General features: G+C 44.2%; 1 protein-coding gene across 3 annotated transcripts in view; it reads right to left on the bottom strand.

Moving 5' to 3' along the window:
- The window catches only part of acot7 (acyl-CoA thioesterase 7), a 262,472-nt gene that overhangs the window by 23,640 nt on the left and 218,872 nt on the right, over positions 1-19,960 (bottom strand). For all 3 annotated transcript variants that reach the window (XM_068017117.1, XM_068017118.1, XM_068017119.1), the window contains one exon: positions 9,783-9,967. In XM_068017117.1, coding sequence (XP_067873218.1) covers positions 9,783-9,967 — 185 coding nt within the window. The remainder of the gene's footprint in view (positions 1-9,782; positions 9,968-19,960) is intronic.

The raw sequence follows: 19,960 nt of genomic DNA, 5'->3' as shown, positions 1-19,960 counted from the left end.
TTTGCAAACCCAAGCTTGATGTCAATTAACCAATGTTTCTTGATGTATCGCAACTCCTCTTCTACTCTTCCATTAAGCCCAGTGACTCTTGGACTTTCCCCTAGGTTTCTCAATTTTAAAAAAATGTCAGTCGTAGTTTATAGTTTGGAATTTCCACACAGCAGCTGTAGCTCTGCTGCTGTAAGGAACTTTATCTGAAGTGCCGGACAACCAGTGGCACATCAGCAGCAGCTCCGGGGAAATTACGAATCTATGTCTCCCTTGCTTATGGTTCATGCTATAATCTATGGTTGTACTATACACTCTGGGCTGGAGTTTATAAGCTCGCCGCTGAGTTTCAAAATTGGCGGTCTGCCCGTGCGGACTGTACGTTGCGGAGCCGCTGCGATATTCAGTGCGGCGACTCATTTAAATGGCTGGGGCGGCCTGTCCCCCGATGATGTGGAGCGGGGGGGGGGGGGGGCTGTCCATCCCCAGTAATGGCGTCAGGTGCCATTGTGCAGGCGGTGATGCCATTTTTAAAGGGCTTCAAGCCCTTCCATATGGTCATTTTAAATTGATTCAAAAAATTAAATAAATGTTTCAAGCCCCTCTCCCACCCCCCAATAACCATACATTTCATTCCTTGCCCTCTCCCCGCACCCCGAAATACTTACCATGTGCAATTGACTCCCCTCAAAGTTCATTAACTATGCATGTTACCCCCTTCCCACCATCCCCTTCCCCTACACCAATGGGATGAGTTTGACTCCACTCCCCCACCCTACCCGCACTGCTCTCCTCTCCCCACCAGTGTTGCGTATCGGATCCCCAGATGAGTATCCGAAGGCATGGGAGTGCCAGCCACCAGCAGCAATATTGCTCCGGAACAGACAGCGGGAGCGGCTAAGTAATTAATTCACTTATTTAAATGTACTTAAATATTTAAATTTTGCTCTCATCGCTGAGTGGAAGGGGCGGAGGGGGAGCCGCCACGAGGCCTCGCCACCACCAGCAATATTGGGCTGGGCCTTCCCGTCGTCGAGCCCATGGCGGGGCCCCCCTGCTAAGACCCCTGACGTCGGGGAGCTGGAAAATTCAGCCCTCTATGTTATATATTGCCTGTGCCTGATCTGAGAGAGGGAAAAATATGCAGCCAAGGCTCCAGTTCCTGATGCTCAATGAGCCCAGTTGGAAAGTGTCCATGTTGCATGGTGCAATTCTGCCCATTTTGCTGGAACAAACATTGCTGCGTTTTAGAATCTCACATTTAGCAGCACTTGGGGAATAGTTCAATGGTTCTTTCTGTCAGCTACTAATCCTGATTTGCAATGAATAATTCATTCTTTTTAAATTATTTAAAAACCTTCTATTCTCAGGCTTTAATGTGCATGCTGTTTAAATGAAATGTAACGTTTTGACTTCAGCCCGTCCACAACATCCACAGGACCGTCTCACCACAAGTTAGGCTGAGCTGACCGCCACTACCCTCCACCCGCTTCCGTCTACCTGCTGCTGATGGCACAAACGCCTATCCTATACTCAGGGTTGGGGACATTTGCAAGACTGGGGCAGGCACATTATGCCTGCAGGGATGCATCAGCATTGATGATGGATGACAGGGACATAGACCCCCAAACCTTGGAAGTGCTGAGAGAGTCAAGGCCACTGAACATTTTGCTCCTAATAGGAACAATTTGGGGACATTTCAAAAGTAATAGATGCCATTTTTATGACTGGAGGTTCTGGGGCCTTTTCTGGGCCTCAGCGAATCATGCAGCAGCTCTCTAAGAATTAAAAATGACATTACAGTGGGGCAGGAAGTCATTACACGGGGATTCTGCCTCAAACGCTGAACCCTGAGGCAGAAATGTCCCTTTCTCTTGTGTCCAAGGAGTTTCTGGGCTGTATTGTGTACTATATCATCAGTGTTAGGAAATGATAGCATCCATTTATATCCTGGGCTTTCCATTTTGTCTCAGAGTATGATTTTTTATATCTTTGGAGTATGCAAAGGGAATGCACTTTCTCCCATTTCATTCACATCAGATTATGCAGGGGTTTTATTAAAAGCAATGGAATGACACTTCAATCTAGTTCATTCAGAAAATCTCTGGCTTGAGTGAGATCATGTATGATCTTCAAGAAAGAAATGATTTATTAAATGCAACATCAAGAAAGACTGAATTGGGTAACACGAGAAGAATATGGCTAATAGGATATAAACTGCTAAGAGATCGATACAAATTGAGAGTCTACATTTGAAAAATGTGATTAGATGTAGAAATATGTCAGCTTGGCTCAATTGGTAACATGCTTACCTCCAAACAGAAAGTCCTGGATTCAAGTCCCACCCCAAATCATAATCTGACATGTGAGTGCAGTGAGAAAGTGCTGCAATGTCAGGGGTGATGTCTTTGAGATGGCACACTGAATCTGTCTTTTCCGGTGGATATGAAAGATCCATAAAAGAAAAGTAAGGGAATTCTTCCACTGCCTTTGTCAATATTTATCCCTCATCCAAAACCACCAAAACTGATAAGCTGATCTTTCATCTGTTTGCTATTTGCAAGACCATGTGCCGGATTTTATTCCAGTGATGGGGATCCTGGTGGCAGACCAGAAGGTGGGGTGAGAACCCGCATCAGCTATCCGTCACACACCCGTTGGAATTTCATGGCGGGCAGGCAATTAACTGCCTGCCGTCAGGTACACTGCCCCTTTAAGGGACAAACTCCCACATCTAGAGCTGCCGGTCAATTGGAAGGCCAGTAGCTCTGCATACCGGCAGTGCCGCTGGGTGCGGTGTCCACTGCTGGTTCTGCAGGAGGCCCTGCAGAGGAGAAGAGTCCGGAGACCCCGAAAGAGATAAGTGGGGTTGGGGTCACCCGGGCCAGTCAAGAAGGCCTGGCGAGGTGGGGTGGGGTGTGGTTGGTGAGGGTGAGGGGGGGGGTGTTCCTGGGGGAGGGTCAGTGATTGCCAACAAGGGGGACCCTCCGGAGTCCTGGACTGTCCCCAAAAGAGGGACCACCCCGACCTCATTAGGAGGCTGCCAGGCATTACCTGGCGGTGTCTCCCTGCGGTGGCAGGCCCCTCGCCTGGGACGGGATGGCCATGCTTGGCCTTCTCCACCCAGGACAAAATGGTAGGGGATCTGGCAATGTTGGGAACGGCGCCCGCTGCCATTTTGTTTGCATCCCCCATCTCCATGCCCATCTTCAAGGGCAGAACAAAATTCATCCCAAGTTGCCGTGAGTGAATAAAATGACTGCTGAGCCTGCCTACAGAACAACTCTTCAAAAAGTAATTGATTGGCTGTGAAGCACTTTGAGACATCCTGAGGATGTGAAAAGTGCGAAAGAAAGTTTGTTCTTTCAATCTGGAGACGATAGGGAGGCACAATCTCATCTTGTAAAAGCAGCAGACATTTTCAAAATACTTGGCATGCAGGAAATATTCTTGGTAGATTGAAACAAACCTCCAGTTACCTTGTGACCAAGGTGGCAGAGAATGGATTGTGATTCCCGCCACTGATGATACAGTTTACAATATAGCCCAGACATTCCTTGGACCCATGAGAGTGCAAAGGGAAATTTCTGCCTTGGGGCTCAGAATTTGAGGCAGAATCCACATGTATTGACTTGCTGTCCGATTGTAATATTAGTGACTTTAAATTGTTTGAGAGCTGCTGCATGATTTGCTGAGGCCCAGAAAAGGCCCCAGAAGTTCCAGCGTTAAAGGTGGCATCATGTAATTTTGAAATGTCCCCAAATCCGTTAGGAGTAAAATGTTCAGTGGCCTTGACTCTTTCTCTCAGCCCTTTCCAGGTTTGGAGGTCTATGTTTCTGTCACCCACCATCAATGCTGATGCACCCCTGCAGGCATGATATGTCTGCCCCAGTCATGCAAATGACCCAACCCCGAGTGTAGGATGGGTGTTTGTGCCATCAGCTGCAGGCAGAAGGAAAAGGTAGGGGGCAGTGGCGGTCAGCTCAGCCGTACTTGTGGTGAGGGACTAATCCCCAGAAATGTTGGGGTTTATATTCTTTGAACAGAAGCTTAAAAGAGCATAGGTTTGCTCTCTAAAAAGGAAGTTCCTTCAGGCTAGCTGTTGCAGTTAGGATGAAAGGTCTCCCCAGTGATGTTAGTCTTTTCGCTTCAGGTGCTGATGGCCTTTTATACATTTCCAGCACTTTATTACAAAACAGAACACAGATACCAGTTCAGGGAAAAGTTGATACCAGTAAAGTTTCTGATGTCAACTGAGTACATTTTGTAAATAGATAAGCATCAAACATTCAGCTCAGATGCTAGCAATGGATGTTCTGGTAAATGGTAATGGATATAAAGAAAATAAAAACATGCCTTATATAAAGACAACTTACCCAGAGGATGAGCAATAAGAGCACTGTTTCTGTTCAGCTTCTACCCTCCCCCTCCCGCTCACTCATAGCAGTGATGGATTTAAAAATAACCTCAAAAACATCCTCAATGTCACCTGAAGACAGTAAAAAAAACCTGGCTGGATGAAGTGCTATTTATGTATGATACAGAGGCAGCAATGCTACTTATATACATCGGAAAGACCATGGTGCTATTTATAGCCATTGAGCAAGGTTATATTCCTATTTTGGCACATCGATAAGGATACGATTTCTCTCCTGTCAAATCATCAAATATGTTTTTTTTTCATCTTGTTTTTTTTTGTTTAAGCTACAAATACCACTTGTTCCCTGAAGGCCAAGGTTACTGCTGGGAGAATAATGAGCTCAGATCAGGAGGAAAGCAGACAGCGTGGACAGTGTTGAAGATGAAGGGACAAATAAAATGTGACAGTAGGTTTACATCTTGAATAAAATCAGGCTGCATCACTTGTCCTCCGCTGCTTTGAAACCATGAATAATACTGGTGATCTATTAGGCACGAGTTACAGGAAGAAACAAGGGGATAAGGTGTGTGATGTAAGAGGCAGATTGCAACAACAGACAGTGTACAGAAGTATGGCTTTGTGACTGCAGTACCATATTTCTATCTCCTGTCAAAAATCATTACTATTAAGCTCACTATATTTATTTGTTAATGGATAGTGGATTTGGGTTGTCTCGTCTCCTACCACCTGTCCACATTTGCCACCTGACGTCAATGCCAGAATTACGTCACCTATTCAGGCTTGAATCAGTATTTGGGAGACCAGCTGAAGTCAGCCCCAAATGCAGTTATCACTGCACAGCCTGTCCTTCTTGCAGATATGAACTAATGAGCTGTGCAGGTAAAGTTGGACTGCATGCCAGCCAGGTACCTGAAGAATAGTATTTTGCTTTTTGATATGGATCCAGCTCATCTCGCGATGATTTCTTGATTTCAAATTGCATTAAAAATTACATTTGGTACTCATCACAAAATATGGTTCAAAGTATCCTGTAGCAGAGTTCAATATTTGAGAAATGGTGGCTGTGTAGTGGTGTTGAGGTTGAGAACAAATATACAGACCATGGAATGATGGAATGTGCGTCTCATTCCTCCTCTGAGCGTCTAATCTCAGTCACGGTTCTGTGAGCACTTGGAAGCATTGGGCAAAAAAACAGGCATAGGATGATGAAAAGGGCTAGATTCTTCTCTGTGATCCCATCTATTATCAGGCCAGATCACGATGGAGAAGGATGGAAAATTCAAGTAGTGAGGCCTAACCAGAATTTTCCTCACCGGGGCCACAGTTGGCATGCCACTCTCCCCAACACCCTCCATGCAAACGCGAGGGTCTTGATGCCATTTTTAGGGAGCTTCTGCCATTAAGGTATTGTGCTATCTCTTGTGGTGCAGCATTGTCCCCGGGATAAGTCGAAGTCCCACCTCACTAAAGTTCCACCCCCAAAGAATACCATCTGGAGCTTCTATCGAATTGCTTTCCCATGCACCAAGTAGTTGGCCATGAGCAGCACTGGCAGGGGCCCCAAGAACTACCTGTTTTTCAGGCATAGTACATGAAGGGGCTGAACATGGGATCCTCCCGGTCTGTTTCGCTCAGCATCACACTGGGTATATCATTTTCCCCCCTGGGGTAATTTTAAGATTGTCCTTCCAGCTGTAGAGCCTCACTAGTAGCAAGCACAGTAGTAGATATAGGACAATGCATCTTCAATTTTCCAACTCACACTTGCTGGGAGCAAGGATCCAGGATGGGAATGGAGACACATGGGTATCAACCTGACTAAGTAAAATGAGGGAGCAGCAGTTTTCTTTTACTTATTTACTCAAAAGCAGTCACACCAGTTATACAAAGTACAGACTGCAGCATGTTGTCACCAATTACATCTGTTACCCAGATTTACCAATCTCCCAAAACCATAACCCAGCCCACTTACAGTGAAGGAAATAACCTAAAACCTGTCTAAAACCAGATGGTATTAATTCCTAACTCAATAGGAATGATAAAGAGATTCTTTAATAATGTGCACAGGATAGCAGAATAACTACTCCTGTGTTCAAAAATAATCTTTTGCACGTGCTAATGTAAAACTATATCTGTAACTCTGATATAAATTACTTACCTCTTGGGTTTGAGTTGGCACATCTGATCATGGGGGATTGGAACCAAGTTAGACAACTGGCAACCAAGTCAAGCAGGCTGCCAGTATGCTTTTGACAGTTGACCAGCCAAAAAATGGAGGCGCAACCTGTCAATAGAAGCTGGGACTCCTAATGCTTGACTCCAGATAACCATGCAAACCAGTGCTTTAATAGATAGGGTGATGCTAGCTGGGCAAACAAGAATGACATAGAATTTACAGCAGGGAAATAGCACAGGCTATTCAGCTCAACTGGTCTAAGCCGATGTTTATGCTGCACATGAGCCTCTTCCCACCTACTTCATCTAACCCTCTCCGCATATCTTTCTATTCCTTTCGCCCTCATTTCTCTTCCCCTGAAAGGCATCTATGCCATTCACTGAGACTTAGGTTTCCCAGTACTCTCTAGTAGTTTTTAGCTGGCTCACCTCCAGCTGTAAAGCCCTGTACACCCGAAGCCAAAGCTCTGTTGGCCTGTGCCTAAATTATTCTAGGTCATTGGGGTGTATTCCTACATTACTCCATGTCAGACAATTAGAAATCTACCCGTGGGGATTTTATCTCTACTTTGGTTTGGAGACTTTAAGCATGGTGGTAGTGTTTCATGCATATCAGATATCCAGTTAATCAAAAAAATGCATCCTCAACGAACGCACTGTTACAATTTCATACATCCCGAGTTCATCCCCCATTATCAATGATTCTAAAATAATGGCAAAAATCACTGGAAACGCAGTGTAGGTCAGTGATTAAAAGAGAAAGATTGGTTAAAGTTGCAGCTGTGATTCTTTGCTAAATCTCTGGAGACTGAATGAAATCTCACCTGAAATATTGGCCTACATTTCCCTTTCAGAGACTGATTGACCTGTGTATTTTGAATTCGTATTTCCAGCATTTAAGGTTTTTCTTTTTGTCTTTACCTATCATTCTGTAAGTACTATGGGAGGGGGGGAAATCATAGAAATTTTATGGCACAGAAAGAGGCCACTTGGCCCATCGTGTCTGTGCCAGCCGAAAAACAAGCCACTGAATCTAATCCCACCTTCCAGCATTTGGCCCGTAGCCCTGCAGGCTACAGCACTTGAGGTGTATATCCAGACTCCTTTTAAATGAGTTGGTGTTTCTGCCTCTACTAACCTTTCAGGCAGTGAGATCCAGATGCCCACCACCCTCTGGGTGAAAACAATATTTCCTCATTACCCCTCTATTCTTACTACTAATCTCTTTAAATCTATGCCCCCTAGTCACTGACCTCTCTGCTAAGGTAAATAAGCCCTTCACATCCACTCCACCCAGGCCCCTCACAATTTTGTACATTTCAATCAAATCTCCCCTCAGCCTTCTCTGTTCCAAGGAGAACAACCCCAGCCTATCCAATCTTTCCTCATAGCTGCAATTTTCCAATCCCGGTAACATCCTTGTACATCTCCTCTGTACCCTCTCTACTGCAATTGCATCCTTTCTGTAATGAGGTAACCAGAACTGCACACAGTACTCAAGTTGTGGCCTAACCAATGATTTATACAGTTCCAGCATTACCTCCCTGCTCTTATATTCTAAACCTCAGCTAATAACGGAAAGGATTCCATATGACATCTTGACCACCTTATCGACCTGTCCTGCTACCTTCCGGGATCTGTGGACATTCACTCCTCACTCCTATTCTTCAGGTACCCGGCTGGCATGCAGTCCAACTTTACCCGCACAGCTCATTAGTTCATATGTACGAGAAGGACAGGCTGTGCAGTGATAACTGCATTTGTGGCTGACTTCAGCTGGCCTCCCAAATACTGATTCAAGCCTGAATAGGTGATGTCCCTCACTTCCTGTACACCTCTCAGTATTCTCCTGTTAATAGTGTATTCCTATACCTTGTCTGACCTCCCCAAACGCATCACCTCACACTTCTCTGGGTTGAATTCCATTTGCCATTTTTCTGCCCACCTGACCGGTCCATCGATATCTTCCTGCAGTCCACAGCTATCTTCCTCATTATCTTTGTGTCGTCTGCAAACTGCTTGATCATGCCCTCCTACATTTACGAAATTTGTCTACATAGCACTACTCGCAGACTTATGTCAATTCCCCAGGGGCAGGTACACTGTGGGCCGTTACCTGCACAACCCACGCTGTTTTCTTCATCTTCATTCGTGGTGTATGTCTACGGCGCTACACGAACAAATTTCTCCCTCCCTTATCCCGACTATTCACTATTATATTTACAATGCATCCTGACTTATGAAATAAACTACTGCACAGTGCTTGCTAATGATATTCACTAGTCCCAGTGAAGCTGAGAATTTAAAAGAAAAGTGTGATAATTTTTATTGCTCATTTCCAGGACATAAACAGCACAAAATTACTTCTCCCTATCCTCACCTAACAGACAATGATTAATTGCACATATTACAGATGGCTACATTGTACTCTGTCAGGAAAGGTATTTCCTAATAATTTCAGTTCAAAGTATTTTATACGATTAAAAGAAGAGGAATCAATCAAAGGCCTTTGTTCTTCAAACAAGAAATCAGGTTTGTTTTTTTCGCCATTCCAGCACTTTTCCCTCAGCCGCTGAGATTTCCCTAGAGTTAAACTGCAGCCATGCATCAGCTAGTCTGACAATGACATTAAGAAAGAAAGATAAGGAGAAGCTATGATCTCTGCAGATATTGCTTTCCCTTAAGCTGCTGAGTATTTCCAAGGTACTGTTCCAGCAGCCCTTCAGTACCTCGCCTGAGTGGTCATTTTTCATCTTCAAGCCCAGATACAGATCATGGGTAGAAATAGTCCTCACGTAGGAGGTAATGCTATTTTCTAAACAGATTCATAATTTCATTGCAACTGGTACATGTACCAAACCTTCCTCTTGATGTTCACTTTCCTGGATCGTTATCAGGAGAGGATATCCTGCATCTTTTTTTTCCTTCCCTGGCCCAGATACCAGGACCAATTGCAGCACTTTTACTGCTACCTTGTCTGAGGTCAGGTAACAGTAAAGGCCAGGTACTGAACTCCAGTCATCCTGCGCCAAACTGAGTAAAACCTGACTGCCGTTTGTGAAATGATCAAATGTACTTTAACACTACCATCTATCTCCTCAATCCCATTCAGCTATACACAGCTGCACTCATATGACATTAACCTTCAGCTTGCTGTAAATGGATTTCTAGCCCATAGAAATAGAATTCCAGCACACACAGATTAAAACTGGTTACACAAATGCATATATACACTCACCTTCAACATAGGGATAGGAAGGGCCTTTCCATCCTTGTCCAAGGAAACATAAGTAAAGAACGCAGTCACAGCTGGAGCCTTCCCTCTTGGACTTTCCAAGACATGGTCAACGTCCACAAAGACTTCAATCTCCATGGATTTGTTACTGGTAAATGTCATTCGACCAGACACAGTAATTACAGACCCTGCAAAGGGAAAACATCGCTGGTTAGAAAGAAGACATTAACTTCTGTAATCAGAGCAATGACTGTGAAAGGAGTACTTGTATTCATATCGTGCATTTCACATCCTCATGATATCCCAAAGCAATTCACAGCCAATCAATTTTTACTGAAGTGAAGTCACTATTTGTGGTTATTTTGTGCACAGTGCAGGTTAATGGATGAACATTGGGAGAACTCCCTGCTCTTCAAAAATCTCTCACATCTCGAACAGATGAAGGGAACCTCAGTTTAACAGCTTTTCCAAACAATGGCACGGCTTGACAATTAGCAATCCCTTGTACTCCACTGAAGTATCAGCCTAGATTTATATTAGAATCATACACATAGAGTCGTACAGCACAGAAACAGGCCCTTCGGCCCATCGCGTCCATGCTGACCATAATGCCTATCTATACTAAACCCTCTGTGCCTTGCTCATTCAAGTACCTGTCCAGATGCCTCTTAAATGTTGCTACTGTTCCTGCCTCCACCACCTCCTCTGGCAGCTCATTCCAGATACCCACTATTTTTTGTGTGAAAAATTTACCCCTTTGATCCCCTTTAAACCTCCTCCCTCTCACCTTAAATCTATGCCCTCTAGTTTTAGTCACCCCTACCATGGGAAACAGACTCTGGCTATCTACCCTATCTATGCCTCTCATAATTTTATATACCTCTATCATGTCCCCTCTCAGCCTCCTTTGCTCCAGGGAAAAACGGCCCAGCCTATCCAATCTCTCTTTATAACTCAAGCCCTCCAAACCAGGCAACATCCTTGTGAATCTTTTCTGCACCCTCTCCAGCTTAATCACATCTTTCCTGTAGTGCGACGACCAGAACTGCACTCAGTACTCCAAGTGCAGCCTAACCAACATTATGTACAACTGTAACATGACATCCCAACTCTTGTACTCAATACCTCGGCCGATGAAGGCAAGCATGCCTTACGCTTTCTTCACCACCCTGTCTACCTGTGTTGCCACTTTCAGGGAACTATGTACTTGAACCCCAAGGTCTCCCTGCTTAGCAACACTCCCCAGGGCCCTACCATTCACTGTATATGCCCTGCCCTGGTTTAACTTCCCAAAATGCATCACTTCGCACTTGTCTGCGTTAAATTTAATTTGCCAATCCCTTGCCCACTTTCCCAGTTGATCTATATCCTGTTGTAACCTTAGATAACCTTCTTCACTGTCCACTATACCACCAATTTTGGTGTCAACTGCAAACTTACTAATCATGCCTCCTACATTCTCATCCAAAATATAACAACAGAGGGCCCAGCACCGATCCCTGTGGCACATCACTGGTCTCCGGCCTCCAATCTGAAAAACAACCCTCCACTACCACCTTCTGCCTCCTATCACCAAGCCAATTTTGTATCTAATTGGCTAGCTCACCCTGGATCCCATGTGTTCGAACCTTCCGGACCAGCCTACCAAGTGGGACCTTGTCAAAGGCCTTGCTAAAGTCCATGTAGACAACGTCCACCTCTTAAGCCCTGGAGTGGGGCTTGATCACAACTTTCTAACTCAGAGGCGACAATGTCACTGTTGAGCCAAGCTGACACTTGTGCTCGGTTTCCTTGCACAGAAATCCATTATATTCTACTTGATACTGTTACTGGCAACATAGAACACTGCTCTTCATGCAACATACTTGTTCAGTTTAAGAAGCTTGATTATAGATCTCTTTCCCTACTTCAGGGGAAATCACTTCTCCTCTCACACCCTCACACATTCAATCATTTACAATTAAAAAAAATTAAATATTAAATCCAGGGCAAATTTGCATCATACCAGATGTGATTCAATCCTGTTGATGTTTATCAAAAACGTAAGGCTATTATCTCTGGGCTGCCTTCAGGCAGTTTTTTTTTCAAATGACACAGCCTAACAGTAGATTATCAGTATTTTACACCTGGAATTATCAACATCAATATTAGTCAAGATTATATCAGTGTGAATCATCATGCATCACTGACACACAATAATGAAGAGCAAGAACAAAAACAGAAAATTCAGGAAATACTCAGCAGTCAGGCAGCATCTGTGGAGAGAAAAACAGAGTTAATGTTTCAGGTCTGTGTGACCTTGCATCAGAACGTATATTTTCTCAAGTGCATTGTCAAGTCTGATGTGGCGCCATAGAGATCAGAAAGTCCCGTTTCCCTGTTCTGTGTTTGCTGATCTGTTGAGTGATTCTAAGATAAACACAATAGATTGTGGCTCCCCTATGGATGGGGTGGAATGGGGGTAATCGGCCAGGGCTTGCTGTTCTTGATTACAGATTAGTGAGCCCACAATGGTTAATTGCATGTGTGAACATGAGGTGAGCAAACAATAGGGTTAGGCTATTAGAACCAATAATGAACTTCGCTTCAAAATATTTGTCCAATTTTGCCTTGAAGATATTTAAGCTTCTTGCCTCTACAACCTCCGTCAATAAGCTGTTCCAATAATCTGCTAGCCTTTCAGTAAATCAATACATCCCACCTAAATCTACCTCTTCTCAGCTTAAACTCTTGTCCCCTTGTTATTTTGGTTCACAGAATTATCAAACAACTCAAACAATTCAACAATATTACAGAGTTCAAATATTAAAGCAATATTACAGACTACAAAGGGATATAGATAGGTTAGGTGATCTGGCAAATGGAGTATAACGTGGAGAAATGTGAAATTGTCCATTTTGAAGGGAGGTATAAAAAAAAGCATATTATCTAAATGGTGAGAGATTGCAGAGCTCAGAGGTATCTGGGTGTCCTAGTGCATGAATCGCAAAAGGTTAGTATGCAGGAAAGGCGGAGCAGGCTCGAGGGACCGAGTGGCCTACTCCTGCTCCTAATTCGTATGTTCGTAAGCTGCATGCACCCTAATGACGTTGATGAATCACAGAAATCAGTTGCTGAACTAATGAACTAGACAACAGTTGCCAGGTTTTCTGGCACAGTGTAAACTCCCATTAACAGCATCTTTAGAATTTGACAATGCCTTTAGACAACAATGAATAAAACTCTTATTGATGCAAACCAATAAATGAAGCACCGGCTAAATTCTTTCAGAGGATGTGAGCATCGCTGGCAAGGCCAGCAATTATTGCCCATCCCTATTGCCTTTGAGAAGGTGGTGGTGAGCTGCCTTCTTGAACCGCTGCAGTCCATGTAGTGTAGGCACACCCACAGTACTGATCGGAAGGGAGTTCCAGGTTTTTGATCCAGCAACAGTGAAGGAATGGCAATATAGTTCCAAGTCAGGATGGTGTGTGGCTTGGAGAATAACTTGCAGGTGGTGGTGTTGCCATGCGTCTACTGCCCTTGTCCTTCCAGGTGGTAGAGGTTAAAAGAATAATTTCATGCAAACCTACGTGAACTGATCAAGAATTTTAATTCAAAATTCATGATTACACAGCTTCCAAAAGTACAATGATGGCAGCAGAACTGGGTTGTGCTGTAAAAGCTTCTGCATTGCTCATTCCATTAAAGTGTCTTACCTGAGCCTTTTATGTCCAATGACCAAAGCATCTATTGTGCCAGTGCATTGGTCACAGGTCATTAAATTATGACTTATCCATCATATTTTACAGAAAGGACGTTATCTACTTTCTCGATTAGGCCTGCATTGTCTGATCCCCATATGCTGCTGCACACCCCACCCCTTCAGTGCAACCTGCAACACCTCCCCACTTTGGGGCAGATGCAAGTTTCTACTCCTGTCGATGCTCCCCCATACTGCATACAGTGGGTAGCAATTCACACACCAACAGGAATTTTGCTGCACAATATGCAGCAGTTTTCAGTTACTTGGAGCAGCAAGAGGTAAATAGTGGCAGCAGCGCTGAGAGGGTCGATGAGCCAGGGGAGAATCTTGGAGCTCTGTAAAGGGCAGGAGAGCACCAGCAAGAAACTGAAGGTGGGAGGGCAGAAAGGTGGCAGCATGAAATTGAAGAGGGTGGGTGAAAAGGGAAAAAGAGAGCCACCTTAAGTTGGACCCAGAGTTGAAATCCTACCATGACAAGTTGTGAATCTGAATTCAATGAATCTGCTAATCTGTGAGCTACTGCTAAAAATCAAAATGGAATGAAAGCTGCCAAATGCTGTAAAAACCCAACTAGTTCGCAAATGTGCTTCATGGAAAAGGAACCTGCCACTCCTACCAAGCGGTCCTACACATGACTAGCCACATTGCATGGTTCACTCTTGATGGCCTCTGATGATGCCTAGTGAGCCATTCAATTGTAAAATCAATCTGTGGCTATTAGAGACAGGTACTAAATGTGACCTTGCCAGCCTCAGCCACATCCCAACAAATATTTAAATAGTAAACAAATTTACACATGACTTGCAATTTTCATGATAAGCAACTGAGTGCTACACAAAGAGAATGTTTGGATACACCTGCTTTGCTGTTTTGGGCTGAAAATTGCAAAGGCTCTACTGCCAGTATAAAGCCTTGCAAGAGGTGAAAGAAAAACTTGAATTAATGTAGTGCCTTCCATTAACTCAGTATGTCCCAAGGCATTTCACAGCCAATAAAGCACTTTTGAACTGTAGTCACTGTTCTAATGTAGGAAAGATGACAACTAATTTGCCAAGATCTCTAAAACAGCAATGAGATAATGACCAGTTAAACTGTTTTACTGGTCTTAGTTGAATGATAAATATTGGCCACTAGGGAGGATTTGCCAGGTCTTCTTTGCAATAGTGCCGTGGTGTCTTTTAGGCCCATTTGAGAGGGCAGATGGGGCCTCGGTTTAACATCTCATCTGAAAGACGGCACCTCCAACAGTGCGGCACTCCCTCGGTACTACACTGAGGCATCAGCCCAGATTTTGTGCTCAAGTCTCCAGAGTAAAACTTGAACCCTGAATCTTCTGACTCAGTGGTGAGTGTGCTACCAAATGAGCCGCAGTGAGGATAGCTTGGAGACAGAGCTATGACACCACTGCCCTGATTCTGTGACTCACATTCACATGTAGCTCCGGCCCCACACTGGCAATGGAGTTTTTCATTTCCAATCCTCTCATGGTTCTGCAGCAGAAAATCAATCAAGATCAGTCCTGTAATGAAGTTAACACCAATGAAACAAGGTGCAAAGGAAATGCAGCTGTTTATCCACAGTAATAGATTTCCTAATTAACACTTTTCAGTCAGCAAGACTACTGGAGTGAACAAAATGTGAAGCTGTAGGAAACAACAGCGACACCATTTTAAATTGGTTGGTGTTTGAAAGATTCAAGAGTTAGGACTTGCAATTTTTCATATATCTTATATAATCTTCTTGGTGGGGCTGTGGCTTGTTCTTGGCACAGTTGAACTGATGTCGGCAGCCCTCCACAGCTTTGCTCAAGATGTCACTTTTCATTGGAAAAGTCAGGAGAGATGTATAATGGGCAACTGATCCAACATTGCCTGTCTCACACTGTCATCCAAAGTCAAAATGATCTCCTGCAGGCGAGTGTGGAGCTGTGTATTCGTAAGGGTCAATGGGCTGGATTTTGCTGACAGCAGCGAAGCAATGGCGCCAAGATCTAGCATGCTCTGTGACATGGAATTCCCTTTCCCGAAGGCAGTTTAAATCTGGTGCTCAGTCAATGGGATCACCAGGCATGCAGCAGCAGTGTTGTCAGCATGCAGGGTAAGCAGCCAATCACATCAAAGTACTCTCACAGACAGCAAACCAATAAATTGAAAGCACTGATTATCTTACACTTTTACTTTAACTTTTCAGATAGCTAAATAAAGGATTATGATTGGATTAAAATAGAAGTTAAAATATCATAAATAAACTTTAAAAAAAATTATTCTAAAGGTATGTGGCATTTCTTATCATAATGGAGAAATTTGACAGTCCATATATATAAAATTAGCTTCTCAGAGCCAGTGACGGTGTTTCGCAGTAATTATGAACTTAGTATGTAATTAAAAATCCATATACACCCTCATTCAACAAGGTGTAACTTTTTCAAGGGTTTTACAGTGAAACTAACAGTGTAAAAGTAGAAGATTTTGTCAATTTACTGACTGATTAGAGATTGCCCTCGGTGGCAGGGGGGGAACCTCAACAGCACACCCTCTGAAGGAGTGAAGAACCACTGGCTTTCAGCGTGATTCTGTGCATGTGCAGACTCCCAATGTTGCAGTCAATGTCAGTGGGGTGAATGCTGACAGTTTGGCCATCATTACCACCATAAAGACCGCAAAGGAAGCACACCTTAGGAAACTGCAGGGACACCATCCCCTCCACCCATCACTGTCCCCACCCGATTTTCCTGTTGATTTAAAGAAAGAGTAGGGACTCCAAATCTACGGATTCCCAAACAATGCTCTCAGCAAACCCTGACCCTGCCACGAGCACCCGATTGGGGAAATCAGCCCTTTTGTTGCAAGTGTTGAATTTTACATTTACATTTTGCTGCAGCAAGCAGTCTGTGCTTAGAAAATGCTGAAAGTAAAACCCTGACCACAATTACTGTTCGGGAAACAATATAACATGCAGTACGTGACAGATTAGAGGAAATAATATGGTTAATTGAGAATAATTTTGTACTCCTTGCAAATCTAGTGCTTGGATCTTATCACCTATAATTTTCCATGACAGAAGTTCTTAGTTTTTCCATGAATCACTTGATTAAAGATTTTTTTTACAATGAGAGCAATGGAATTGTAACAAATAGCATCCGTATTGAGAGCGTTAGTGTGAGTGTGGATGTGTGTGTATGTTTGTGTCTATTTATTCTTACGCATTTGTATTTTTAGTTCTGATTTGTTTCTCCCCAACAAGAGAGTGAATGTACATTCAGAATCATCATACCTAGTTACTGAAAGAGTTGATTGAACCTAAGGCGTGTGGAAGGTCTCAGCTAATGAGAGCTGAAGCCTGTGAAGTATGTTAACAATCAGGAATTGCTGCGCACAGTCTTGGAACAAAGATGGAGAGTTTCATGTGCAATAATTTCATCAAAAACATTGTGGTGCCATGAAAAAGGGAGGGGAGCCGAAGTTACTCTGAATTTGGAGCAAAATGAGTAGAAGGATCTTTCAAAAGGGATGAGGGACTTCAGTTACATGGAGAATATAGAGGAGCTGGGATCATTCTTGTTGGAGCAGAGAGGTTAAGGGGAGATTTAAGAGAGGTGATTATGAAGGGTTTTGCTAGAGTAAATAAGGAGAAACTTTTCCCCTGGCAGGAGTGTTGATAACCTATGATAATTGGCAAATGAAACAGAGGGGAGGTGAAGAGATTTTTTTTCTACATGGTGAGTTATGATGAGCTGGAATGCACTGGTTGAATGGGTGATGGAAGCAGATTCATAGGAACATAGTAACAGCAGTAGGCCATTCAGCCCATTGAACCTGCCGCGCCATTCAATACGATCATGGCTGATCATCCACTTCAATGCCTTTTTCCCACAATATCCTCATATCCCCTTAGGTCATTGGTATTTAGAAATCTGTCAATCTCTGCTTTAAACATATTCAATGACTCAGCTCCCACAGTCCTCTGGAGTAGAGAATTCCAAAGGTTCACAACCCTCTGAGTAAAGAAATTTCTCCTCAACTCTGTCCTAAGTGGCTTCCCCCTTACTTTGAAATTGATTCTTGACTTCCCAACCAGGGGAAACATCTTAACTGCATCTACCCTGTCTATCCCTTTAAGTATTTTGTAGGTTTCAATGAGATCACCTCTCATTCTTCGAAACTCTAGAGAATACAGGCCCAGTTACCCCAATCCCTCTTCAAAGGACAGTCCCACCATCCGGGAAGAACTTTCAAAAGGGAATTGAATATATCCTTGAAAAAGAAAAAATTACAATGCTATGGGGAAGAAACAGGGGGTGGGGCTAATTGGATAGCACTTTCAAAGAGCCAGAACAGGCATGATGGACTGAATGGCCTCCTTCTGTGTTGTATGATTCTATGAAAAGAGGGAAGTAATTCATGGAGCTGGTGAAAAACCATTTCTGGGTGCAGCCACTTAAAATATGTGTCAGAAAGAGGCTGCACACGTGTGTGAATTAGGTGTGGTGAGGTTTCTGTTGTGCAACCTCACTCGATGGGAACATGGATCAGAAAATCAGGTGCTCTGAATTTACTGGTAACTAAAATGAATTGCTGGATTGTCCAGAGTGGATCGAATTGACCATGACCTTCTGCTCCTGACAAGCACCAGGAGCAGAACCCTGCAAAATTTACCCTCTGAGCTAATAGTAACCTTGAAGATGGTGTTAAATTTGACAGGTGCAACGTTTAAAAACTAGCAATCACAGTCACTGCATTCAATAGTGTGGTACAGGTCAGGAACAAGACAAAGGAGCACTATAGGACTTTTCATTTTCCCGAATAGTTTTGATTTTAGTAAATGTTGATTACAATCTTAACTGCAGGGTATACATCCAAATTAATGGAGAAAACAACGGTGAGCAATTAAATAGTCATTAAGGGAGCAAATATGCTACTTGTAGGAGTTTGACTGATGTGGAGCCAGCAGGCTTAAGTTATACTGCCAGCTTCGCTTTACTCTCTGGACTGCAAAAATGAAGAGCCATGCACAAATGGTTAATATTGGCCAAGGCCCGACAGAAAAGCTGACTCCTTGCCAACATTAAAAATCTTTGAAATTAAGTTTCAAAAGTTGTCAGGCAGTCAAACGCACTTGAGTATCTCCAGACTTATCAAACTTCATTTTGCACCAGTTGCAGTTACATTTCAATTCACGTGAAGCTGAAATGACGTGAGCTTATCTCCTCGAGGTGGTCCCACCCCACCTGCTAAAATACAAACCAACCTCAATTCAGTGATTTCCACTCCAGTTATACTCCATGGGGCTGGACAGCGGTGGCGAAAAAAATGGCAGCCCACACACCACCGTGCCACCGCGATGTTGCGTGCGGTGGTTAATGTAAATGCCCATGTCGGCCCGTGACCCCCCAATCACGTGGAGGGGGCGGGCTTTCCAATGCCAGCAACAGCATCAGCTGATCTGTGAGCAGGTGCTGGCTCATCTTTAAAAGGCAGCCAGCCCTGCATGAAAGCTGTTTGAACTTTTTGCTTGTGTTCCTGGAGCAAAGCAACCAGGAGTGCGTGCAGCACAGCACCATCTTTGAAGCAGCATTCCTGGACGCCCAGTGCAAATGGTGGACGCACGAGGAAGGGTGGCCTCACGGTTTAGCGATGCCTCCCTGCTCACTCTCCTCCAGACTGCAAGGGAAAGGCAGGAGGTCCTTTTCCCCAGCGATGGTCAGAAGCGGTCCTCCCGTCTGACCAAGCAAGCCTGGATGGAGATAGTAGAGGAGGTAAGCTGCTGTGGGGTCATCTGACGAGACTGGGTCCAGTGCAGGAAGAGGGTTAATGATCTCACGCGCTCGGCAAAGCTAAGTGGCATGTTTCAGAATGGCTCTGTTTGTCCTGGGTGTCCCCACATGGTATGGCAATAGTCGGGAGGCATGCAGGACCGGTGGCAGGCTGCCAGATCTGAGGCCACTTACCCAAGCCAAGGAAGAGGCACTGGAGCTAGCTGGCAGCTAGGGAGCACGTGCCGTTTCGGACGTGAAGCTTGGGGTCCCGGGTGAACAGACTGATTTTTGACAAACACAATGGTTCCTCATATGATTTCATATTGAGAGACTGTGCTGTCATCATTGCGACATTTGTACCACAAAACCTAAATGCCTGCTCGTCACATTGTATCTTGCAGGGCGACGCTCCAAATCAACATTGGAGGCCCTGGAGACTTCCACCACCTCTGAGAAAGAGACAACCTCAGAGGATTCAGCATTGCATGACACTCCTGCACTGTCCACCAGCACCGATACACTCACCTCAATAGGAATCTGTTTGGCTTTAGATTCTGGGTCACAAGCTGGTGAAAGCATCACATATGCACCCGAACAGCTGGCTGAGGCTGAGAAAGGCAACGCCGCTGACAGTCGAAGGACTGTGGGTGGCCAGGCCCAGGCTAAGCCCCAGGCTGATGA

Source organism: Heterodontus francisci, chromosome 37 (genome assembly GCF_036365525.1).
Source record: "Heterodontus francisci isolate sHetFra1 chromosome 37, sHetFra1.hap1, whole genome shotgun sequence".
Taxonomy (NCBI): Eukaryota; Metazoa; Chordata; class Chondrichthyes; order Heterodontiformes; family Heterodontidae; genus Heterodontus; species Heterodontus francisci.
The sequence above is the reverse complement of the archived record's forward strand: the minus strand, read 5'-3'. Positions and strand labels throughout refer to the sequence as shown.